The sequence below is a fragment of the Lotus japonicus genome, chromosome 1 (assembly GCF_012489685.1).
Source record: "Lotus japonicus ecotype B-129 chromosome 1, LjGifu_v1.2".
Classification (NCBI taxonomy): Eukaryota; Viridiplantae; Streptophyta; class Magnoliopsida; order Fabales; family Fabaceae; genus Lotus; species Lotus japonicus.
Genome location: NC_080041.1, coordinates 127,278,317 through 127,304,550, shown reverse-complemented (window position 1 = coordinate 127,304,550; position 26,234 = coordinate 127,278,317). Strand labels below are relative to the sequence as shown.

The following is a 26,234-nucleotide window of genomic DNA, read 5'->3' as shown; positions in this document are numbered from 1 at the left end:
TTCGTGTTTGGCAATTAACCGCCACTATTTGCATCTGAGGCACTTTTTTTATTTAAAATTATTATTTTAATCAAAAGTCAATTTTTTTTTCTCTCTTCCACATCATTATTTCTCATCTCTCTCGTTCTTATCTCTACCATACGAAACAACTCAATAAATCTACTCTATTTCTCACATATTTCTCTCTACTCAACTTCTCTTTTCTATACCCTCTCTTCTCTATCTCTCTCTATCCTACCAAACAAAGTGTAAGAGAAGACACCACCGCATTAGAGATTTAGAGTGATAACAGCACCAATGAAGTCACCACCGCACCGGCGACACCGCTCCGCGCCAACCTCGTCGCGCCGTGATTGCTCCCAGGCTCCATAATCGGAAACGGAAGAACCTAGTCGTGTTCACTTTAACTACAATTAGCTCCCCTTCTTTCTACATTCTAGTACTTTTAGTTCTCTCCCCCCATGTTTTGGTCTCGGATCTGGTGGTGGTGGTGACCTTGATTTAGATTATATCTGAATCTGGTGGTGGTGTTGTTGGACCCAACGAGAGGAGGCTCTTGTTGAAACGATGTTGCAGCCTCTCTCGACGACAACCTTTGCACGCTGAGTGGTAGAGTACCGGCGACATCGTCTCCTCTCTTCCCTCCCCACCAACGATGCTGCCCAGGGAGAAGATTAATCTCTCTGCCACAATCGCTCTTCCATGTTCCTCAGAGGGGCTTTACTGTCATACTAAAATTAAAAATTAAAAATATGAATAGGTAACTTATCCATGTCATATCAAATGTATTAATATTATTGGTCCATGTCACTCCTGTACCATACACTTATCTGAATTTTTGGATACCAGAGCAAGCACTCTAAAGAATAAACTCACTCCCATGTTATTATTAATTGTCATGCAGGCATGATCAAACAAATAGGCGTGCAGCACAAAGAGGCTACCTAATGAGGGGGATTACGCTTATCTGATGCATAGCTTATTCACAACCCCATCACAAGTTACGCTATTGAGAAGATATGGTAGAAAATCATTATTTTTAGTTCTATGATTTTTAGAATTCTTTTTTCGTATTATCCTATTGTAAATTAACCATATAATTTAATAACTATTATTGGGTTAAATGTGTTTTTGGTTTGTGACCTATAGAGAATTATGGATATTAGTCTTTGAATGGAATTCTCAACAAAACCAGTCCCTTGTTGTTGTTTGAAGTTTTTGTCCTTCCACCCAACTTAGGGCTGATGTGTGATGCTCGTATGTCGATTTTTAACGATGTGGATTTTTTATTCCTTATATATGACTTTATGTTTCCTACGTGGAGGATAAAGGGTCTAGAATAAAATAAAATAAAAAAGATCATCTCTAATCATCTCATGATCTTCTTCATCTCTCATCACTTGTTCATGAAAATGAAGAACCCATACCAAAACCCAAAAATACGAAGAAAAACAAATCAAAAAACTTTATTTCTCCATTTTGAAAATCTATAACCTATCTCCAAAATTTCCAGAACCTATCTCAAGAAAAATCAAAAAAAATTCTTATGACAAAAATAAAAAAATTCAGAACCATTTTGAAAACCCAGAACCTATCACAAAATAATTTGAAAAACTTAGTTCATGAGAACCATGAATCTATCTCCATTTCCTTCTTCTTCATCCTATCATCACACACAAAATTTAAATTCTTCTTCCCAAAAAATCCAGACCTGAAATCAATCCTTATCGTCACGAATGACTAAGGCGTGACCCTGTCGCTGTTTTAGAGTTGCGGAGAGGGATCTCGGTTTTCACCGAAGAAGTCACAAGCGTGTCGTCGTTTTCGCAAGCATGACAAGGAGAAGAAATGAGGTTGATCTCATGAGAGGAGGAGTGTGGCGGCACTTCTGGTTGTTGCCTCGTGCGCGACGGCAGCGTGTCGCAAAGAATTTTGTTGCATCATTTTCTTGAGTGAGGAAGACCACGTTTTAGGGAAAGGAAGGGAAGAGGAAGGATTGAAGCTTTCATTGAGGCTGTGCCATTTTTTTTTTTGAGAGAGATAGAACAAATTGGTCTTTTTTATTATCTTATGGGTCATTTAGGCACTTTAAAAGTCATACTAGATATTTCTTTCTCATGTAAAAAAAAAAAGTCATACTAGATAAAATAAATTGGTCCATGTAATACGTAAATAGTTTTTAAAGGGTAAAAATACTTTTTAAACTAAACTAACTTGTAGATAACATTACTTTCAAAAAAACTTGTAGATAACTATTGTTTTTTTTTTTTTTGAACTATTGTAGATAACATTGTTGGACAAACAACACTTGTAAATAACATTGACTAAAGAATGTCTAAATTAATTTATATATATATATATTCTATTTATATATAAAAATTCAACATAATTAAAAGAATATACACCGACAGTGTAAATTTTGTTTACACATGCACCCAATTGAATTCCTCCAAAACAGAAAATATTTTTTATTTTATTTAAAATTTAAAACGAAAGTAACTCTCTGTCCTACGTGGCATACATTGATTAGATGTTAGTGTAAAACTATTTTACACTAACAATGTATATCCATTAAACTCAAATTTAAAATATCTCAATACACTTCTAGATTATTCTAGAAAGTTTAACAAGCTTATAAAAAAAACTTATAATTTATGTTTACTATCTATATATACGTGTCTATTTACATACATATATAAATTTGTGTTCTACCTACGTACACATATAAAATTCTTTTAAATTCATATTTTTTATTTATGAAAATTCATAGTAATGAATTCAGTTTTTTTAAATAATTAACATTTATTTAGTATGCATAATTAAGGTAATTGTATAATTTATTATCAATTTTATATTTTATTTAATCTTCTCTCTTCTTATGTTTTTTTTTTCTTCCACTTGAGCTATCCTATAATCCCACTTAAAGTTTATCACACCAATATATAATTTAGTTTTGTTGCTTTCTCATGAGGAAAGTTATAAAAGCCAACAACAGAAATACGGCGAAGAACCATATATCCTTGCATCTGATTATGTTGCCATTTCAGATACATTTTGGTCTCTACTTATCAACCAAGTGAAAGTCGGTGTGAGATTAACTATGCTATTAAGTGTATGTCATGCAGTGAAGTTGTGGTGATTGCTTTATTTAGGGAGGACTATAGCATTTATAATGGACTCTTTTACAAATCCATTCTACTCGGAGAGGAAACTACCACATGCTTCAAAGATAATAAGGATAAAACTGTTAAAGTGGTTTTTGAAGTATCGCAGCCTCGAATCCCGTCGTATACCTGACAGGGAATGCCGATCTTGTTGGCTCCGCACCTGCAAGACTGGACTGTCTTGCACAGACGCCATGGTAAAGAAGGCAAATTCATATTCGTCGTCCAGGCTCCACACACCTGCGGGGGACTGCACACAGTGGCGGAGGGAGAGGGTGACCAACAGGGGTCACGGCCTCATCCTGAATAATTAATTTATCTACATCCAGTGTGAATATCTATCATGTTTTGCTTTTACCCTTCACTAGATTATTCTTTGAAGCAATTGATGATTGCTTGTTGGATTTTACAACCGACTACTGTCATTTTGAGCTACTGAATGTGATGTAATTTAAGACCTTGGTCAACTTATAACAAAATAAAATGTTTAGTTGGCGGTAGCATACTTAGAAAGAATTATACAGTTTAGATTTTGTATTTGGAAAATGTTTTGTTCACACTAATTTCATCTCCACCTTTAAAGATATATGATAGGTAATGTGATTAGAAAATAAATGAGGAATAAGAAAAAAACAAAATAAGTGAAAATGAAATGGGAGAGAAAAAAAATGTGAATATATCAAAAAGAAAAATTAGTTGTCTCACTCCAAAGTTTTGGATTTGTACCCCACCACTTGGAAGTACGTTGGTTGTAATTTTTGGCCTTATCTCTTGTATTTCTTATAGTTATATACATTTTATATCTCACAATAAAGTTCTTTAAAAAAAAAATGCTTACAAAAATGTTATAATAGCACATTAAATTTGATGTGTATATTATCTATGCGAATATTAAAATTTTACCATAAATTATATGTCCATTTGTCTCGGCCACCCTCAAATTAAAATGCTAGTTCCGCCACTGGCTGCACATGACCCTCTTCATCAGCCACCATGTCATCGTCAAGCACCACCTCAATGACGTTGTCACCTTCGGCCACCACGTCATCATATACCGCCACATTGTCACCTCCGGTCACCACATCATCATATACCACTACATTGTCACCTCTGGCCACCACCTCATCATCAAGAACCACGTTTTACCTCCGGCCACCACCGCGTCATCAACTACCATCTCATCATCAAGAACCACGTTGTCACCTCCGACCACCACCGCATCATCAACCACCACGTTGTCAGCTATGGGAACGATATAAATAAACTCACACCAATTTAAAATAAAAATGAAAAATTAATCAATTTTGGGTCCAAAACTGACATAAATTGACTGAATGATAATTAAATTCTTTTTATCATGTAACAAAAAAAATTATTTTATTAGTTTTTCCAATGCAAAAATTCTACTTTTTTTTAATATTCTCTTATCACAATTTTGTTCGACTCATATGTGGTGAATACCAAAAGTCATCTTCAGATTGCAATTCTTAGAATCAAACTCTTAACTTTACACCGTCACTTTTAATCATTGTGACCGACGCCCTTGGGTGAAAAATTTCAAGATTTTTTAACCACAAACATTCTCTATAGAAACAATTTTACTCGACTTCGGTGGTGAATGTCACATGTCTCCTTAAAAATGCGACTCCTAAAAATTAAACTCTTAACCTTATATATATATATATATATATATATATATATATATATATATATATATATATATACCTCTAAAAAACTACATGTAGACGTAAACGTCATACCAAAGACCTTATCGTCTACTCCACAAAGAAATGTCCCCATTTGACGAACAAAGGCCCAACCCAACCGAATAAACCAAAAGACCCAACAACAAAACTCTAATAAGCACCGTAGAGCCGAGATCTAGAATCTAGAAAGAATAACTAATAGATAAAAAAAAGTAACGAAGAACAGCAAGCCGACCAAACCAACCACTGGACCACCTCCGCAACATAAGTCAAGAAGAACGCTGAGGCCGGGAACCCTAACCTCAACATCTTAACTTAACCCAAACAACAAAGAAAGTGGTCAACCCAAAGCTCTACTCCAAGACACACCACTGTCTCATCCTGCAAAATAACCCAAAAACTCAAATCCATACATGGATGGACAATCCTCAACCTGCCACCAACAGACAACATCCAACACCGAAAACTTCAATTCACATGCTCTGCCACTGCGAATACAACAACCCAACCTCATAAACGCCTCGATAAAAAAACATGAAACCCTACAACAAAACCACCAGATCCACTACGCTCATGAAGCTGAAACGAGCAAACAATTATTAATAAGTGTTATGTATTTGCAAATTTACATTTTCAATAGACCAATAAATATAATATTTGTTATTTTTACATTCCCAAAATTGAAAAATTAATTTATGTTTATTCATATCTGTTTGTTTTTTATGACTTATATATCCATTTATAGTATCTTACAAGTGTGCTATTTACTCGGTGTTTATTTGAGTTTTTGTTTTTGAAACCTGGAAGAAGGCTCATGGAAGGACAGATTGATACTCGAGGATCCAAGGAAAGCACGAAAACTAGATGCTATGATTGCTCCTAATATGTTTTCCGAAATAATGGTTGCTTCTATTAAGAGAGTTTAGCTTAGGTTCCTATTGAATATATTGGTGAACCGGTGAACTGTAAAAAGATTGATTGTTGCAAACTTGTATATCATTCTTGAAAAAAAAAATTAATTAATTCTTTGCGATTCATACTTACAACTTACACTTTTAAAGTTATACTATACTATTTGTTGGTGTCATGATGTTCTAGTGTAGCTGTGTTTTTTATCTTTCCTTTGTAAAAAAAAAAGAAAAACTATTCGTTGGTGCATACGTGAACCCTATTTTCAAAACCCAAACACACAATTTTTCATAATTGATCAATTTATTTATGTTATCAAACAGACTAGAAGAACAACTTAGGCAAGATTGATCATTTTCTTGTTATCGACCAAATTAACCAAACAAATTAATGTAGCTCACCTCTTATGTTATCAAACATATGAGCAAGCTAGTACTTATCTCATGCACACTTAATTAAATATAAGTTAAAAATTTTATAATGTTAACCGTATATATCGTTTAGTTGTAAGTTTGGTTATCAAACTGTGCATATTGTTTTTTCTTCTGCCTTTACTGGTATAATTCTCAAGTTTACAGAAAAAAAAAAAGTTGAGGTTCAGAGAAAAATTGATGTAGACAAAAAAAAGTACACATATGGTAGCGTGTCGAACTGCAGCCGTAAGATAACAATGGTAGTAGTTAGGTAAGCCAAACGTAGCGGTTTTAAGGAATATTTGTTGCGGTTAAAATCACTAATAGTCTTGGTTTCCAACTGCTACTACAAGATATCAAAAGTATCGGTTAAAAGAATTGCTACCCAAGTTTTGGTAGCGGCTTCCATAGCTGCGGTACGCAACCGCTACCAAAAGCGTTTTTCGTGGTAGTCAAGCCTTCAAGAAAATTAAAGTTTTGCAGCCACGAACCCCGTCATAAATTGCAGCGTACACTGACCTTCTCACAATGTCAACCTGACTGCGAACCTTACCACCGCACTAGCTTGAATGGAAACCATCATGAAGAAACCCAAACCCATGTTCTTCATCAAGACTCCAAACACGAGTGAGCTGCACTCAACGACCTTCATGACGTTATCAAGTTCATGTTAGAATTTTTATTTTATTTGGGCTTATATTGATTTTGGTACATTTTTATTATATTAAAAAGGAGTTGGATTTAATACCTCAGCAGTGGAAGGAATCAGATAGTGAGAACAATATTAACATGGCAATGCCAACCTCTCAAAAATCCTAGTATTTCTCAAGCCTTTGCACTTCAATAAATCCTGTCAATTACATGAACTTCTTAGGAGAGAGTCCTCATGTACTTTCAACTTTTTGAAAGTTTCAAATAAATGAAAATATTTTTTGCACCGTACGCACATTATTAAATAAAGTGTTTTCAAACTTAAAAAAAAAAGTTGAATGTAATACCTAGTATAGCACATTTGTTAATGTAATCCATTTTGAGTTATTTTGGGAATTATAATATACATGTAAATTTATTGGGTTGGGAATAATAAAAAAGTGTGTGAGCTTTTGTGTAGAGCCCAATGAATATTTTAAAAACAATTGGAGCTGATTGAGGAAAAAATTGGTCACTAAATTAGGAAAATAAATAATATGTTTAGTTTAAGATATGGCTAACGTTTGACATAGAAGAAAGAAGGAACCGTAAAACGATCAGTCATTCTCTGCAATCTTCTTCTTCACACCGAGAGAGGCGGAATGACACTCCAAAATGGCTCCAAGGTGTCTCCTAAATTGTTATTCCTGAAGCCTCATAAGCCGAAAGTCTCACAACGATTTCTGGAAATTTCCTCTTATATGTGATAAGAACTTATGCTCGTAACGCATTTCAGTAAATTTTGAATCTATTACTTTGAATACATTGATTCTTTTTTTTTTTGTTTTTTTTGCCACCAGTTTCCATGGGAGAAATGAACCCATATGACTAATTTGGCTCGGGATACAGTAGTGATGTCCCTGGCCACAAATGTATTATTTTTTATCTCAGAGAGGATCGAACCCAGGCCAGAAGCCTAGGCGATGATTCTTTAAATTATACTCGTAACGGAATTAATTTTGTTACTTACTTATATTGATTTAATACTATTGATTGTGTACTCAATTTAGACCAATGAAAGATACACATGTAGAAAATGGTAAGGAAAAGCCAATCAGTAGAATACATATGTCATTCAAAACACAATATGATTCATTTGATGAATGAACTTTATTTATATATATATATATATAGGCTTAATTGCACATCTCCTCCCTCATTTTTTTCCATTGTGCGAAGTCCCTTCCCCATGTTTAAAATGAGCAGATTCCCTCCCTCATGTATTAATTTGTGAAAATATGCCCCTTCCGTTAGTTAGCCGTCTGAAAGCTAACGGAGGTTACTATTTTCACCCTCTATTTTACTATATGCACCACCTACACGATTTATGGAAAAAAAAATTATAAAAAACTCAAAACCCAGAAATATATCATCTTCATCTCTTCCCTCATGATCTTCATCTTCTTCATGGTATACAACAAAAAAACCCTAGAAAATTATTTACCCCAAATTTAATCGGTGTAACCTAATGCTTTTAAAATCTAAAATATAAATTCAGTCCTCCAAAAGTTTGAAATTACTGAAAGTGTTTTCCCCTTCCTCCTGCTGCCACCGCTGTTCCTGCGACTTCCGCTCTTCATCCTCACAACTTTGTCACTCCCATCACATGCTTCCCACCTCATCAATAGTTGTTTTCTTTGTTCATTGGATTAATAATAAAGAAAACAACAAATCACACCATGATGACAGAATGAAATCTTTTAAATTCAACATAGCGTGATGATCAAAATGGTTTCTGAATCAAAGCCCTTAGAGAAAAATAAATTCAAGTGAGGAAATGTAGAAAGGTCACAACAAGCACACAACGTCGCCTTCTACAGGGTTCGACGACGTTCCCGTCCACCAATCACAGATCCAGGAAGTCATCGCACCGGATAAGCGGCATCGCCCAGCCCACCACTTACGGTGAATCAACAGCGCCCTGGCCAAGCCCACGCCCCAACCTCCGCCTAAAACCCAACCAAGCCACTTGAATCAGGTTCAAACCCACGCCCCAACCCATCAAACCCAACCTCCACAACCTCCACCGCCCACACCTCCAATTCGCAACCCAGCCGACCCACTGACCCACCACCCCCAACCATGAACAAACCCAGAATAAGGGCAGAGGCAAGAGTAGGAGGAAGAAAGAAGAGATCGATTGAAAAAACCCAGCCCACCCAGCTTCCGATTGAACCATAATTTGGGGGGAATTTTTGGGTTCAAATTGAGGATGAAGAAGGAGGAGAAAATCGAGATGCAAGGGTGGTTGTGGTGGTGAGTAGCGCTGGTGGAAGGGAAGGAGAAGGTAGCAATTTTGGAGAAGGTTCTGGTTCAGATACGATGTCTTCCTCTTCCTGTTTCATGGTGTTTTTTTTTTTTGTGTTTTTAATATGTTTTAAGATTTTTTTTATTGTTTTAATATGTTCTGGGTTTTTAAAAGAAAAATTTCAGAATTTTTTTTAGTGAAATTCCAAGTCTTATTAATTATTTATTTATTGTATTTAATTTATTTCCTTTATTTTTATTTCTGATTGAGGCGTGTGGATTGTAAAAAAAAGAGAGGTGAAAATAGCAACCTCCGTTAGTAATTGGATGGAAAGCTAACAACAGCACAATTTGAAACACGAGGGAGAGAATCTGCTCATTTTAAACATGGGGGAGAGACTTCGCACAACGATGAAAGATAAGGGAGCAAATATGCAATTAAGCCATATATATATTTTGAATTCAACTTTATATATTATCAAGATTTAAGATACGTTAAAAAAAAAAAAGATATCCCAATAATTAATAGTACTAAATTATCATAAATAAATTTCTCATCGCTGGAAGCCTTAACATCCAGCGAGGGCCCACGCGTTCGAAACCGTCATGTATACAGCGCGGGTCCACATCTCTGCAAAAGCTGTTATTTTATTTTTTTTTGGTCAAAGCAAAAGCTGTTATTTACCTCTTCATTTTGTTTCTTCTGGGCACCTCAATAGTCACCATTAAGTAACCTTTCTTTATGAACAAGTTTACATTTTAAACCACAATAATAACAATCACTTAATCAATCCCCAGTTTTTAATTAATCCACCCATAATTAAATCGTACTACACTTTATATAGATCATTAATTAACAATTCAAGATGATCATCAATCATGCTAGTTTTCATTTTAAGGTAAAAAGACCCATTTCTTAATGATATCTCTTACACTTAAGCAATAATCACCCATGACTTAAGTATTATAATTTGCTCTATCAAAGTTGAGAAAAGATACAATGTGACGACCGATTGTGAATACATGCTGACTCAATTTATAAGAGCAACAGTAATAAAAAATGTGCTGATGAAAGATCTAGAATACATTTGTAATGGTGACCGGAGCTGAACCCGTCCGAAATTTCAACACAAGAAAGCAATGTGACAAGTGACAGGTAGGTTGCATATAAAACCGAAAACAAACACCAAAAACAACCCTGAATAGCCTTCTAGAAATCAGAGAGAAAAATATTAAAAAACAGAGAAAAGCTTTGCTTTCTTTTCCAACAATCTCCAAAATGGGAATACTCAGAACAAAACGCTTCACTCTCCAATTTCTGAAGCCCTTTCTCTTCATGCTCATCGTTCTTGGTCCTACCACCGCACCAACCTCAGCTGCTGATTACACCACCCTGGTCTACAAGGGTTGTTCACAGCAGAAGCTTCAAGATGGGAACTCCGACAATCTCAAAACGCTGCTATCTTCTCTGGTCGCCGAGTCAGGGCAAAAGGGTTTCGCCGCCATAACCGCCGGGAACGCTGTCTCCGGCGCGTACCAATGCAGGGGTGACCTGTCAAACTCCGACTGCCACTCCTGCGTCAGCGAGATTTCCAACTCGCTCGGCCGACTCTGCGGTGGCGGTGACGTGGCGGCGGCGCGGGTTCAGCTCAGCGGGTGTTATCTCAGGTACGAGGATGTCGGGTTCAAGCAGGTGTCGCAGGATCAGCTGCTGTACAAGGTGTGTGGCTCCAGGAAGGTGGTTGACGGCGGCGGGTTTGAGGCTAGGAGGGATGCGGCGTTTGTGATGGTGGAGAATGGGTTGAAGATCGGTGGGGGTTTGTTCTACACGGGGAGTTATCAGTCTCTGTATGTGCTAGGGCAATGTGAGGGGAATTTGGGAAGTGATGATTGTGTTGCTTGTGTGAAGAGTGCTGAGGATGTTGCTAAAGCTCAGTGTGGTGATTCGATTTCTGCACAGGTTTATCTGTATAGCTGCTATATCAGTTATAGCTTTTACCCTAATGGAGTTCCCACCATCGCATCTTCTTCTCCAGGTAGCAATGGAGGTTAATAATTATCAATTTGCCTTGTTTGCACATGTTTTCCTTCTCAGCCTTTGATTATTAGAAGATATACCATGTTTGAATCACTTTCCCTTTTATTGGAATCAATTAAGCTACTTTCCAAATTTGATTTTAGTTTCAGAATCAATTATATGAGAGTTTCCAAACATGCAATCAGAATTCTTTCATCCCCAGATATCTTAAGAAAAAGGGGGAAAGTCAATTATTGATGTTACTTTTTAATGGTTGAGAAGATGCTTTGGAATCATTCTAGATTCGATTCGAAAGTCTTAATCGTAATCGATTCTATGTAGAAGCTTGTGCGAGTAGCTTTTGATTCTAGAATTGATTCCGAGTAAAAAGAAGTTGATTGAAGCATGCTTGTTATGTGAAGTATGGTATAGAAGTTGTTTTTTGTCTGGTTGATTTAAATATTGGGCCAAATGCCATTAGGGATTTGTGAAGTGGGGTTGGGGAAGGGATTTGTTGGATCTGGGTAGGTGGGTCTTTTCTTTTAGGAAGATTTGGACCTGTGGTTAGTGGTTGTTTGTTTATTGTAGCATATAATTGCATCTTTGTAATCAATTCTGACACCCGAAGCTACTCACATAAGCTTTTCTTGAAGATTGATTTTTGCTTCAGAATTGACTGAATTTTGTGTTTTGATTGGATTAGGCGGGCATCAACACACTTCCAGGACAGTGGCTATTGCAGTGGGAGGTGTTGCAGCTTTTGGATTCTTGATTGTTTGCTTGATGTGTCTCAAGTCAGTGTTGAAGAAAAGAAGTGGTAGCAAGTATTGAGGCTGAATCTGGATTGTATATACCTCAAGGATTCAATGATGCATAGATCTAGTTTTGACATCTTAGTTGGTGAATGAATATACCTTATGCCTTTGTATAGCTCTGCTCAAAGGGGATTAAAGTGAAATTCTTGTTTAGTGAATGAATCCGATTTGTGGTAGGTATGAATGGGGAGTTTGAAACAGAAGTTTATTGGCTGGTGTGTGATGGATTTCTGTCCCCACCATATGACTTTTAACAAATGAGAATATGAGATCACACCTTTATTTTTAGGGAGCTTTCTCGTTCGGGGTATGTAGACCCCTCTGATTCTTTATCGCCCTTGTTTCTTTACTTGCCAATTGCCATGCATATCCTCTTCCAAATCTGCATCATGTGTGTATCTCATAGGTGGCAACACAGGGGAAATTGAAGGTGGAATCAAAAAATTCATAAGGTATCCAAATCCTTCCAAGTGCATGTTTGCAAAACTATCTACAATTGATAAAAAACTAACATTTGATGAAAATCTTACATTGGTTTTCCTTATGTGTGAGAAAATGCATTCATAGAGGTTAGAGGATAAATGTAATGTATAGAAGTTTGCATTCCCAGTAGAATTTTATCATTGGATACCTCTTTGTGACTTTGTGACTATAGTGCATGTTTGGATACACAGTAGAAAGCTTCACTACTAGCAAAATCATTTATTTCTATCTACCATTGTTTTGGTCCGCTAGGATTTTCTACCATGTATTAGAACATGCACAGAGTAGATTGTTAACGGGCGTGCAATTTTTCTTAGTTATCAAGAAATGAGAAGTGCTTTTAAAAGGTGTAACCAGATTATATGTTGGACCATGAAACCTTTCTCCCTTTTATGCGCGTAATAAGTCACTAGAAAAACATCAAGCATTAAAAGAAAAAAAAGAAAGAAAGAAAGAAAGAAAGAAAGAAAGAAAAGGGGGTGAAAACCAAATCAACAACATTATGTAAGATGTAATGTCCACTAGAAATAAAAGGAAGGTGGTGGGAAAATATCCATCAACCACTCGCAAATGAAATTAAAATTAGCAACTTAAACTTGTCTTAATATAGAAAATAGTGATGGTCATGAATAACAACAGGATGCTTTGAAGGTTCGCTGTGTGCTAATGATTAATGATGTGGAGGTCGACATCGCAGCAACACAGACAGGTGGAAACCTAAACCTGGCTTAGTAGTTGGGTATATAAAACAAAAATATCGCTGTAAACTGGAAAGAAATGGAAAATGAATTTGCCTTAAGGGTTTGTTTTTCTGTTTGCAAGTGTGGTTTTAGAGATGTCACACATTAGTTCATGACATGATATTAGAGTCTCTGTGATTTGCCCTAAATTATTTCAATAAAAAGTTAAATTACAGTACATGGTAGGTGAGTTTGTGCATCGTCTACGCTTCAAGCTCAAGTGTACTCATGGGTGAGTAGACGTGTAAGCATAATATAAAATCACTCACATGTGACCCAATAGCTTAAGGTTTTTGAGATTGTTGATTCATGAAACCTCTCATGATATGGAGGATGTAGAAGATAAATTAGGAGTGTTTATTTTTGCTTTTGGTTTTTAATTTCTGATTTTTTATTTTTGGTTTACGGGGAGGAGAAGATAACGAATGACGTGTTAACCGTTAGGTTTTCAATTAAAATCACATTCGATGCATCAAATCTAAAAAATACGCGTTACAAGGTCTCACCTTCCCTTTGGGTGGTGTAGTACGTATGCTTGGAGGAAATTGTTCTTTGGGCAGCATTGATGGATTGTACAGGACCATAGCTGATTTAGATGACAAATGTTTCAAGTCAAGAGAAGTAAAGCACAGGCTTGTTGACCCTCGCCTTGGACCGAATCTCAGACTAAGAAACAAGATACTGCCAATTCATGAGTCCAATGATTTAGGATATTATGTGCATTATATGAAAACATATGGTTTTTATGAGTTTCATAATTTTATTATAACTGACTATAGGGGTGGTGATGCTGAAAGCAGAAATTTTCTGAAGATGGATTTTGATTTTGAAAGGATCCTCTCACGGAAAGTGGTGGTAAAGGTTTTGTGGAGGGACCAGCAATGTACATGGCTACGGATGACTTGATTATAACACCTATTTCTCCGGTTTCAGCCATACATTTGCTTCGCGATTTAAAAACTAATCCCAGTGACCTATACGAAAAAGACGTTACCATTGGCATCAAGGAGGTAATGAAGTGTAAAACTTATTGCCTTCTTTTAGTTTGATTTTAATCCATTGCTCATTTTGCATTGTTGTTGTGCAGTGTCTCAACATACTAAAGGCATCTTTGCTCTCAGCATCTGCACTCACAAATGGGCTTAGCCACTTGTTAACCGAAGTTGAGGAGGGAGATTGTTGTTGCTTGCTTAAGATATGTTGGTGGAAACTTTGCAATGGACTATTGACATTACTAGATCTACTGCTTAGTTTTGGTTATTTTTGCTTCAAGGTTTCTTGTTTTAAGATCTTTCGCTTTTACTTGCTTCAGTTATGAATTTAAAATGAGATGACTACAAACTAGAGCTGTTTCTTTTCCTCTCAACTATGTTTAACTTAGCATACCACCACATCATATGATGCACTCTTGGTCTGGTGGTATCTGAAAAATCATTTGCCACACTGACGCCTCTGTCAGTAGTACACTTGTCATAGAAGTAACTTATTCGAACAAAGAAACCCATTGGTTCATGAAGTCTTTGTTTGGATCATGAAGTTTTTTTTTTTTTTTTTTCAATTGAGTGAATGATTTGATAATTTTTCAATTGAGTCTTTGTTAGCATTAAGATTTCATTTGTTATAATTTGATGTGTTTCAAACATTGTGCTCGTTGGTACCTAATCAAATTTAGGGTCTGTTTTAATGTCTCTTTTTTTTCAAATGGCAATATGGCATAATGCTCTGTAGCCTCTGTGAACGTGACTGTTATATAGCTTATGTTTACGGTAACTGTCACACGCATTTTGTGATGCAAAATCTCTTGGCTTCAAGTGTGGGAGCAAGCACACTCTTTGTTTGAGGAAGAACAATTTGGACATGGAAGGTGCAGCCAAGACCATGGATGAGCTATGGGATGGGATATTGGATTCTATTTCCATTTGTATGAATTATTTGAACTCGGTTTTGCAATTTTTGTTAGGACTCATTCAAGGAGCCAATCTCAGAATAAGCAATGAGTTAGGAGCAGCTAATCCAAGAGTAGTAAAGTTTTCCGTCTTCATAGTGAGTGGAATTGGCTTGGAGCTTTCTGATATGCAGTTTGTTATTTGATTATTTTACATTTCAAATTTTTAATCACACGTGCGTTTAAACCAGTTTGATTTAAAAACTTGATGGAAGTTGTTAACTTAAAAGTGTCTATTTAAATTCTGAAGTCGAAAGTTCGATCTTTAGAAACACATTTTTAAGAAGATTTTTGACCTTTATTACACCCAGATAAAATAAGATTGTCTAAATAGAGGATAATTATGATTAAAAAAATAAATTAAAAATTAGGGTAGAAAATGACTATAATAATTTTTGAGAAAATAAATGAATAATGGTAGTAATAGATATAAGTGATATGATGTGTGTTGGAAAAATTAGGAGGATAGTTGCGTCGTGGACGAACCACTGCCTTGAAAGCAAAATTTTGGTAGACCTCCGATGCTATCTAGTGTCGGGTTTGCTCTCCAAGGTTAACAGCGCATGCAAGACACTATGCACTCAGAACCTACACATGCTGGAGTCTCTAAAACAATGCTCAGAAAAGAAAAAGGAGAATTTCATTGAATCCTTATCAATATTGGTTTTTGTTATACCCTTGTAAAAACACAACTCGTCCTTTCTGATGTGACAAAATTCTACAAAACAAAAGACCCACTACCTAGTGAAATAGACATGGTCTTCTAATCCTCTTCCATAAGCCATAAGTTACGCTAAAAAAACAAGAGCACTAAAGAGGTTTTTTAAAAGCATGAAAGACAAATAAGTAACAAGACCAAATAAATGAGTCTTTCAACTAGTAATGATTGCTGAACCACTATACAGTAGGAACACTTCTAAACACCCATTTTCCTGTGGATTTTGCTTCGGGATTTCCTGCGGATTTTGCTACGAATTTATATGCGGTTTATTAGCGGCGGTTATTAACCGCCGGAAAATCATTTTCTGCGAAAATTCATTCGAAAATAGTACTTTCCTGCGGATTTTCTTACAAATTTTACCTTCAAATTTTTCCGATGCAAAATCCGCAGGAAATTCCGTAGCAAAATCCGCAGGAAAAAGGGGTGTTTCTATGGTTCAGGAATCATTTTTCCCTTTCAACAGCTGATTTCAAAAAACTCAACGGTTAAGAGAATGGAAACTGAAGGAACTCCATTAATTGATTTAAGTAATTTTCTTGAATGTCATTGTTCCAACCGTGTGATTTGACAGAAAATGCAGAGAGATAGAAAGAAGAAAGGGTGAAAACGAGATGTAAGAGAAAGAGAGGTGTGAAGATATCATTACTCATTTTGATACATTCACACCTCATTTTTACTTTCGTCTTATTTTCACATATTTTTCTTTCTTTCTATCTCTTTTTCTTTTTTATCACATCACATATCATATCACTCATTTATCTATTTTTTTCACATTTTATCAATGTGAAAGTGTAATTGATATGTGAAGATAACTATTTTTTTTTGCATAATCAATGACGTCTCATGTTATGTTAATCCAAAAGCTAATAGTTCCTTTTCCTCAAAGGAAGTGAAAGGGAAAATCAACTGTACTATACGTGGAGCTGGAATGGTCATGATCACAGTGACCAACTTTAAGGAACATGAACCCATGATTTGCGCAGGCGCAGCCACAAAAAATGAAAGCCTCCATGTACCTTGCTCTATCCCAATATGGTTTCCCATTAAGCCATTGGGAATCAAAGGAATTGGATCCTTTTTCACCTTAGAAAACAAGACCAACAGAAACAAAAATACAAAGTTATAGCTAGCAAGTGATATTCAAATTTTCCAACACCCTTTTCTCCAGATTTATTGCATAAAGGATAAAACTTTAGTTCTGGGGGCATGGAAGGTGGGGGTAGTTTCAGGATTGGAAATTCATCACTTTGGAGGAACAGTGATGCTGATGAGATCTTCTCTAACTCCTTCCACCAAGAGGAAGATGATGAAGAGGCTCTCAAATGGGATGCCATTCAGAAACTGCCTACATTTACACGTACGAGGAAAGGTTTGTTGACTTCCTCGGAAGGGGAAGCCACTGAGATAGATATCAAGAAACTTGGGTTGCAAGAAAGAAGAGCTTTGCTTGAAAGGCTGGTGAGGCTTCCTGAAGAGGACAATGAGAGGTTTTTGCTGAAGCTCAGACATAGGATTGATAGGTGAGATTGAGAATCCCACTCTCATTTCTTCTTCTTAATTTTAACAGAGGTATATGCTTAATTTTGGTGGAACATATCTTTTGTTCCGAAACGGTGCCTTAATTTCCTGTGGAGTCAATGAAATCTTGTCATGTCACATGATACGGTTTCTGATTAACATGTCAAAATTTTATTGGTGAGACAAAAAATAAAACACAGTTTGAGGATCGAAGATTTCAACTATTGACTGGCTTCTCCTCTTGTTTTTCTTCCTTTATCAGAGTTGGAATTGACCTTCCCACAATAGAGGTTCGATTTGAGCACTTGAACATTGAAGCAGAAGCTCGTGTAGGAAGTAGAAATTTGCCCACCTTTACTAACTTCACGGTAAATATAGTGGAGGTAAGTGGTACAAACTTTCATAGTAGAACTTGCTATATAACTTATTGAAGTACTCTCTCCGTTTGTCCACTCTAAGAGAAAACTTTTGTTTCAAAATAACTGTCCACTTACAATTCCAAGAGAGCAATAAATGATGTTTTCCTCTATAATACCCCTATTAGAAGAATAAATGAAGAGAGATAAAAGTACATTTTAAAGGTTAAAATAGGAAAACAAACAAAATGTTCAAAAAAGTTAACTATAATAATTACATTTCTTAAGATGCGTTGCAACCTTAAAAGTGGACAGTTATTTTGAAACGGATGGAGTAGAACTTAATTATTGTGCTAATTTGTTTTTTTTCTTTTAATTTTTAAAAGAGCTTGTTGAGCTCTCTTCATGTACTTCCAAGTAGAAGACAACATATTAATATTCTCAAGGATGTTAGTGGAATAATAAAGCCTTCTAGAATGACACTGCTTTTGGGCCCTCCAAGTTCAGGAAAAACTACACTCCTGTTGGCATTGGCTGGAAAACTTGATCCGAAGTTAAAGGTGAGAGTACATTAAAGAGAAGATAATGTTTTCATGTTTTAGCTCTATTTTTAAATCTTGGAACTAATATAGTGTGGCTTCTTGATTAGTTCACTGGAAAGGTGACTTACAATGGTCATGAGATGAATGAGTTTGTACCCCAAAGAACTGCTGCTTATGTTGATCAAAATGATCTTCACATGGGAGAAATGACTGTAAGAGAAACCTTGGCCTTCTCAGCAAGAGTCCAAGGGGTTGGGCCTCGTAATGGTTAGTGCGCGTTTGGATCAACGTTGTTACAATTGATTTTGATAAAATTGATCTTGGTAAATTTAATATTGTAAAAATGAGTTGAAAATGAAGTGATTTATGTATCGATACGTTTATGAAAAAGTGATTTTTATAGGGTAATGTTGTGAAATCCAATAGTAAAATCTCACAATTGACATGTTCACACAGAAGCTACTATCTCTAGCTTCTAGCATAATTGATTTTAGGACTGAAATTGATTCTCCAATAATGACTCCCAAACATCTTTCAAAATTGATTTTTCTCTGCCAAAATTGAATTGATTATGAGGTTCACCAAGGAAACCAAAAACACACTTAGTGTACAAGCTGACATTATTAAATCTAGTTTTGAAAGCACATTTTAGATGAAAATTAAGTTTTGATTGTACTAAATGTGATGTTGTTGACATTCTGCAGAGTTATTAGCAGAACTGTCCAGAAGAGAGAAAGAGGCAAATATCAAGCCTGATCCAGATATTGATGTCTACATGAAGGTAACATAGAGGCAATACTTTCTCAGGGATGTGTTTTTTGTATTTCCATACAGATAGAGATTAATTGGTTTTCCTTTTGACGCGATACTCAGGCTGTAGCAACTGAAGGCCAGAAGGCAAATTTGATAACAGATTATGTCCTCAGGGTAAAATTCATACTTACAAAACCCTCTCTGATCTTCAAGAATTCATTTAATATTGTTATATGGATGTCTCATGTTTCTTTGCGATACCTTTGCAGGTTTTGAGACTTGAGGTCTGTGCTGATACAGTTGTAGGAAATGCCATGTTAAGAGGTATCTCAGGTGGACAAAGGTAACGCGTTACAACAGGTAAACAAACCTGATTTTAATTCATGTTTAATCACCTCATCAAATTATGTGAGAATGTTTCATAATTATGAATCTATGAATACAGGAGAGATGCTGGTTGGACCATCAAAAGCTCTTTTCATGGATGAAATATCCACTGGTTTGGATAGCTCAACAACTTACCAAATTGTGAATTCACTCAAGCAATATGTCCAAATTCTCAAAGGAACTGCAGTCATCTCACTCCTGCAGCCAGCACCAAAGACTTACAATCTCTTTGATGACATTGCTTTACTCTCTGATAGTCACATTGTGTACCAAGGTCCCCGCGAAAACGTGCTTGAATTTTTTGAATCAATGGATTTTCAGTGTCCTGAGAGGAAAGGAATTGCAGACTTTTTGCAGGAAGTAAGTATTATCGTCCCTTCTCTCAATTGTCTCCACAGGTCCATCTTCCTTGTGCTGAAACTCAATTTATTTTATTAGAATAGTAGGAGAAACAACTTTATCATAGAGACTTCGATACTATGTCATGAGCTAACGATTTTATATCATATTTCTAACAAAAAATAACAATTTAACTTTGAATAGTAAAATTATTATGTTATAGGTGACATCAAGGAAAGATCAGGAGCAGTATTGGGCAAACAAAGAGCATCCTTATAGATTTGTCACATCAGAATAGTTTTCTGAGGCATTGCAGACATTTCATGTTGGAAGAAGGCTCAGTGATGAACTTGCCACTGAATTTGACAAGTCTAAGAGCCACCCTGCTGCTCTGACAACCAAAAAGTATGGTGTGGGAAAATGGGAGCTGTTAAAAGCTTGCTTATCAAGAGAATATTTACTCATGAAGAGAAATTCATTTGTCTACATCTTCAAGCTTTGCCAAGTATGTTAGGGACTTGGATATTTTGATTTTACTATCTCGTCATCTAATGCTATGTGTACTTATTCAAATCAATTACTGACTAGTTCTTTCTCCTTTTAGCTTGCTGTGATGGCAATGATTGCCATGACCATTTTCCTCAGGACTGAGATGCATAGAGACTCAGTGACTCATGGAGGTATATATGTAGGTGCATTGTTCTATGCCGTGGTAGTGACCATGTTCAATGGAATGGCAGAACTTTCCATGGTTGTTTCAAGGCTTCCTATTTTCTACAAGCAAAGGGAATATTTCTTTTTCCCTCCATGGGCCTATGCTCTCCCTTCATGGATCCTGAAAATTCCCATGACTTTTGTGGAAGTTGGTGTTTGGGTATTCCTCACCTACTATGTCATTGGCTTTGATCCACATGTTGGAAGGTAAAGGGGCTATGTTCTTACAAGTTCCAAGCATTCATTGATCTTTTCTTCCTTTGTCTCAATCTTTATTTGAACAATAAACCAAACAGCGCAGACACCTCACATACACCACCTACTTTTGTATATCTCTCTCTTCTTATCACATTTATTAGTTCTCCCTCTCGTATTTTTTTCTCACTCTTGGTTTTTATTGGATGTCTGCACTATGCAGATGTCTACAAATCATTTTTCTTATTTGAATCCTGCTAAAGAAATATTGATATGTACTTATGGATCTATATAATGCAGATTGTTTAGGCAGTACCTTCTTCTGGTACTAGTAAAGCAGATGGCTTCTGGATTATTCAGATTCATTGCAGCAGTTGGGAGGGAATTGACAGTGGCTCTAACATTTGGGTCTTTTGCACTTGCCATCCTTTTTTCTATGAGTGGTTTTGTCTTATCAAAAGGTATCATATCATATTCATAAGTACACAACAAAATAATGCATTATTTCTCCCATTATATTCTAAACTAAAAAGTGCTTCTCTATTTTCTTTGCTTTATTTCCACAGACAATATAAAAAAATGGTGGCTATGGGGCTTCTGGATATCACCTATGATGTATGGACAGAATGCCATGGTAAATAATGAGTTCCTTGGAGATAAATGGAGACATGTAAGTTTTATCTTTTTCACTAATATTTATGTTCATTTTTATGCCTTCCTTATCATATAAATAATCTGATTTGTCTTATGAAAAGGTTCTACCAAACTCAACTGAGCCTCTAGGAGTTGAAGTTTTGAAATCTCGCGGGTTCTTTACTCAATCATACTGGTATTGGATAGGTGTTGGGGCCATGGTTGGATACACATTGTTTTTCAACTTTGGCTATATCCTTGCTCTGACTTTCTTGAACCGTGAGTGTCTTCACTTCAAATGTATAATAATTCAGCCAAGGCAAGGGAATGTACTGATATCACAAAATTCATTATGCAGCACTAGGGAAGAATAGGACTGTTATATCAGAGGAACCTCAAAGCAATGAGCAGAATGGTGGTAGTAAAACAAAATATAGCTTTTCTCAGCACTCAAATAGAGATACTTCATCCCTTAACAATAGAAAATGTAGTAATGTCAAATGTGTAGATAAGAAATAGTTTATTTTCTATTATATAACAAATCATGGGTAACATTGGTGCTACTTCACAGTGAGAAACGGTGAAAGCTTTAGCGGGAGCACCTCTCCTAGTACTGCATCCACTAGACAAGTAGCAATTGTTGCAGAGGCAAATCATAACAGAAAAAGAGGAATGGTTCTTTCTTTTGAACCACATTCCATCACATTTGATGAAGTAACGTATGCTGTTGACATGCCACAGGTAATGTAGAAACAAAATAATATAATAATGTGGTTTAAGCTTGTATTAAGCTTTCAAAGCATTATCATGAAATAAAAATTATTAAATACTTTGCAGGAAATGAGGAACAGCGGTGTTTCTGAGGATAGGCTAGTTCTTCTGAAGGGTGTTAGTGGAGCTTTCAGACCAGGTGTTCTCACTGCACTGATGGGTGTCACAGGTGCTGGCAAAACAACTCTGATGGATGTCCTTGCTGGTAGAAAAACTGGGGGCTATATTGGAGGGAACATCACAGTCTCTGGGCATCCAAAGAAGCATGAAACATTTGCTAGGATTTCTGGATACCGTGAGCAAAATGATATTCATTCTCCTCATGTTACTGTGTATGAATCCTTGCTCTATTCGGCGTGGCTTCGATTGTCCCCTGACACTGATGCTGAAACCAGGAAGGTTGGTATCTGAATCCCATGCCTTATCTAATCTTGGCTTTCAATTTTACAGTTTAAGTTTTTGGTTTGATATAGGCTGTTAAACAGTTTGAACATTTGTGATTTCCATGAAGTAGCCATTTCAGTCTTATTGCGTCCATGTCCAAGTGTGGCTTTTTCTAATATTCTAGTACATTTTATCAGTAGCCAGTTTTATTTACCGGTTTGAACTTTCATCAGTTTCATGTCATGAAATATGTTTTAAGGGTATGACCAAAATAGTCCTTATAAAGGGTATAACAACTCTCACTTCTGAGTTAGATTTAGGGTAGATTTAGGCCTAGCCTGAACTTTAAGATCCTAGATATATTTACCAGAGACCACTCATATGTGGACCACCCGCAGATGTTCATTCCTTAGAACTCCATGCTCTGGTTAGCTTTTTTTATTAATGTTACTAAGTTTGAATCTGTCAAATGGTTGCAGATGTTCATTGAGGAAGTCATGGAGCTTGTGGAACTGAAACCACTAAGGCATGCACTAGTTGGATTACCTGGCGTGAATGGCCTATCAACAGAGCAAAGGAAAAGGTTGACTATTGCAGTTGAACTTGTGGCAAATCCTTCTATAATATTCATGGATGAACCAACTTCTGGGCTTGATGCAAGAGCAGCTGCTATTGTAGTGAGAACAGTTAGGAACACAGTGGACACTGGAAGAACTGTTGTCTGTACCATCCATCAGCCTAGCATTGATATATTTGAATCCTTTGATGAGGTAAAGTTGGAAGAATCAAGAAATGTAGCAATTTTGGTTTTTTCCTCTTCCAATCTGAGTTTCTAATTTTTAATTTTTTCACAATGAAATGCATGCAGCTTTTTCTAATGAAGCAAGGAGGAAAAGAAATGTATGTGGGGACACTTGGACATCATTCTTCCCAATTAATTAGTTACTTTGAGGTATAAAATAGAAATGCTATGAAAAATAGTGAATATTGAAGTCAAATTTTTTTTGCTCCAAGTTTTCAGCTCCATGTAAAATTTCACTGATTTCCACATGTTATTAATCTTGAAGGGAATTCAAGGTGTCAATAAGATTAAAGATGGCTATAATCCAGCAACATGGATGTTGGAAGTTACTTCCTCGGCTAAAGAAATGGAACTGGAGGTTGATTTTGCTGATGTGTACAAAAGTTCAGAGTTATACAGGTATTTTCAATTGTATGAAAAGTTTAATCAAGCTATAGAACTGGAAAATAATCTTCTAGAATGCACATAATGAAACGAAGTAATAGAAGATTTTAGTTGCAAGTTGTGAGTCACAATATAGAATATTTGCTGATATAAAAATGGATTTTGGCATTTGTTTCAGGAGAAACAAAGAGCTCATTAAAGAATTGAGCACTCCAGGTCCTGGTTCAAAAGACCTCTATTTTCCTTCACAGCATTCAAGGTCCTTTATCACCCAATTCATGGCTTGTTTATGGAAACAACACTGGTCTTACTGGCGCAACCCTATATACACTGCCATAAGGTTTCTTTACTCAACTGCTGTAGCTGTTTTGCTTGGGAGCATGTTTTGGGACCTTGGCTCCAACATGTAAGATCAAACTTGAAAACATTATGGCTTCAAATTAAACTCTTCTGTTTGTTCTGTGACTTCTCTTTCATCTGACACTAGAATTTGACATTGATAATTGCAGTGAAAAGCAACAAGATCTATTTAATTCCATGGGGTCCATGTATGCTGCTGTTCTCCTCTTTGGCATCAAGAATGCTAATGCAGTGCAGCCAGTGGTTGCTGTTGAGAGAACAGTCTTTTATAGAGAAAGAGCAGCTGGAATGTATTCAGCTTTGCCATATGTTTTTGCTCAGGCAAACATTCCTTATTTTCTAAACTTGTCTTTTATTTGAGTGTTGTTATATCCTCTTAAATCATCTTGCTTATGACGAAGAGGAATGAATTCCCAAATTCTTCCCCAAAATTTATATGGTTCTTCAAATTAGTCCATAAACTAAATAAAACAGCACGAGGGTACTAAATCTATGTCTTGCATGTCACATTTGTCCTCCACCCTTGTTTTTGTCCATCAAATTAGTCCTTATTAAGGGATTAAGGAGGACGAGTGTGTCCTGCACAGAATAGATTGAGGATGTTATTGCTATTTTGCTTAGTTCAAGGACTAATTTGATGACTACGCTGGGAATGAACTTGAGCATTCACTTCAAAAGAAAATATCATATAAAATTTAGGTTTGTTTAATGTATTTAGAATAGAAAAAACAATTAGGAAGATATAAAATTATTGCTTTTACTTACTCTATTATGTGTGAATAGTTTACCTCTACTTTCTTACTAATCTTCATCTTCTTTTTCAGGTTCTAATTGAGCTCCCATATGTGCTTGTACAAGCTATAGTTTATGGCTGTATAGTTTATGCAATGATTGGTTATGAATGGACTGTGGCTAAAGTTTTCTGGTACCTCTTCTTCATGTATTTCACATTCCTGTACTTCACCTACTATGGCATGATGGCAGTGGCTGTGACCCCAAACCAACACATATCAACTATAGTTTCCTCTGCATTCTATTCAGTGTGGAATCTCTTCTCAGGATTCATAGTCCCAAAACCAGTAAGTTTTGGCTTCTTTCTCACACCTAGTACACTTTTAGCATGTTTTCATCAGTTTTTCTTTCCTCAAAGTCAATTCTGACACCCAGAAGCCAACTAAGTCACTCACAAAAAACTTGATTTTAGCTTTAGAATCAAATTGTAGACGGAATTTCAAACATGCACTTTATATTTGTACCTTCTAATAATAAAAGTAGGTAGCTAATTATTTTATTGCATGGATTCACAGAGGGTCCCAGTTTGGTGGAGGTGGTACTATTGGGCTAATCCAGTGGCTTGGAGTTTGTATGGATTGGTAGCTTCACAGTATGGAGATTTAAAACACAATATTGAATCCAGTGATGGAACACAAATATCAGTTGAAGGCTTTGTGAGAAATTACTTTGGTTTCAAGCATGATTTTCTTGGTGTGGTTGCAGCTGTCATTGTTGCATTCCCAGTAGTTTTTGCATTGGTCTTTGCCATATCAATCAAGATGTATAATTTCCAGCGGCGCTAAGAATGCCAATCAAATTTTGTGAATAGGATGTTCCAATAAGAAAGATTCACATAGCTTACTGGATATTCTTTTATTTATCAGTTAAATGCATCCAACACATGTTTGATGAGTTGGTAAGAACATATCACTTCCCTTCAGAAGGTTGTGTGTTCAAATCCTCTTCCCTATGTGAGAGCTGTGTTGATGGGCAATCTGTATGTACCTCTATGTTACAAAACTTTTTTTCATAGAAAAAAAAAAGTTAAATGTAGCATAGTTAGATAAATAGATAGTCTAAGTGAAATTTGATGTAATCAATGAATGCATATGCTGATTCATTCTTTTCTTCCTCTACCATTAAAAGACTTGATTGGATATATTTTTACACACATATTAGGCTTAAAAGTGGTTTCTGTAATTTTTCTTTAATTCATTTCATTGCTAATTGTAGACAGCTCAGAGCAAACCCTGCAACAAAATATCTTGTAATCCATTGTTGTTATTGTTATTGCCAATGTGGAACAAGCCTCTATTTGATTGGACTCTCACATGTTAAAATTTCATGTCATGTAAAAATTTTGTATCTTTCTTTTCTCATAGACACTAAGGGTCTGTTTGGTTAGAGAAGAAAGGGAGAGGAAAGAAAAGTGGAAGGAAAGAAAGAGAAAGGAAAGAAAGGGAAAGGAAAGT

The 26,234-nt window shown here is 36.0% G+C and overlaps 1 protein-coding gene and 1 pseudogene across 1 annotated transcript; both read left to right on the top strand.

Annotated features, from left to right (window-relative positions):
• Positions 1-10,318: 10,318 nt before the first annotated feature.
• On the top strand, positions 10,319-12,249 carry LOC130730495 (plasmodesmata-located protein 1-like). Its single transcript, XM_057582520.1, has 2 exons — positions 10,319-11,165; positions 11,850-12,249. The coding sequence occupies exons 1-2, from the start codon at positions 10,409-10,411 to the stop codon at positions 11,975-11,977; spliced, it is 885 nt and encodes a 294-aa protein (XP_057438503.1). The 5' UTR covers positions 10,319-10,408; the 3' UTR covers positions 11,978-12,249.
• A 4,609-nt stretch (positions 12,250-16,858) lies between these two features.
• On the top strand, positions 16,859-25,886 carry LOC130730494 (pleiotropic drug resistance protein 1-like; annotated as a pseudogene).
• The last annotated feature ends 348 nt before the right edge of the window (positions 25,887-26,234 follow it).

Bases quoted from the DNA above. Each gene is read 5' to 3' on its own strand.
- LOC130730495 (XM_057582520.1), top strand. From the start codon at position 10,409: ATGGGAATACTCAGAACAAAACGCTTCACTCTCCAATTTCTGAAGCCC. The intron at 11,166-11,849 runs GTAGCAATGGAG...TGATTGGATTAG, and splicing joins CATCGCATCTTCTTCTCCAG to GCGGGCATCAACACACTTCC.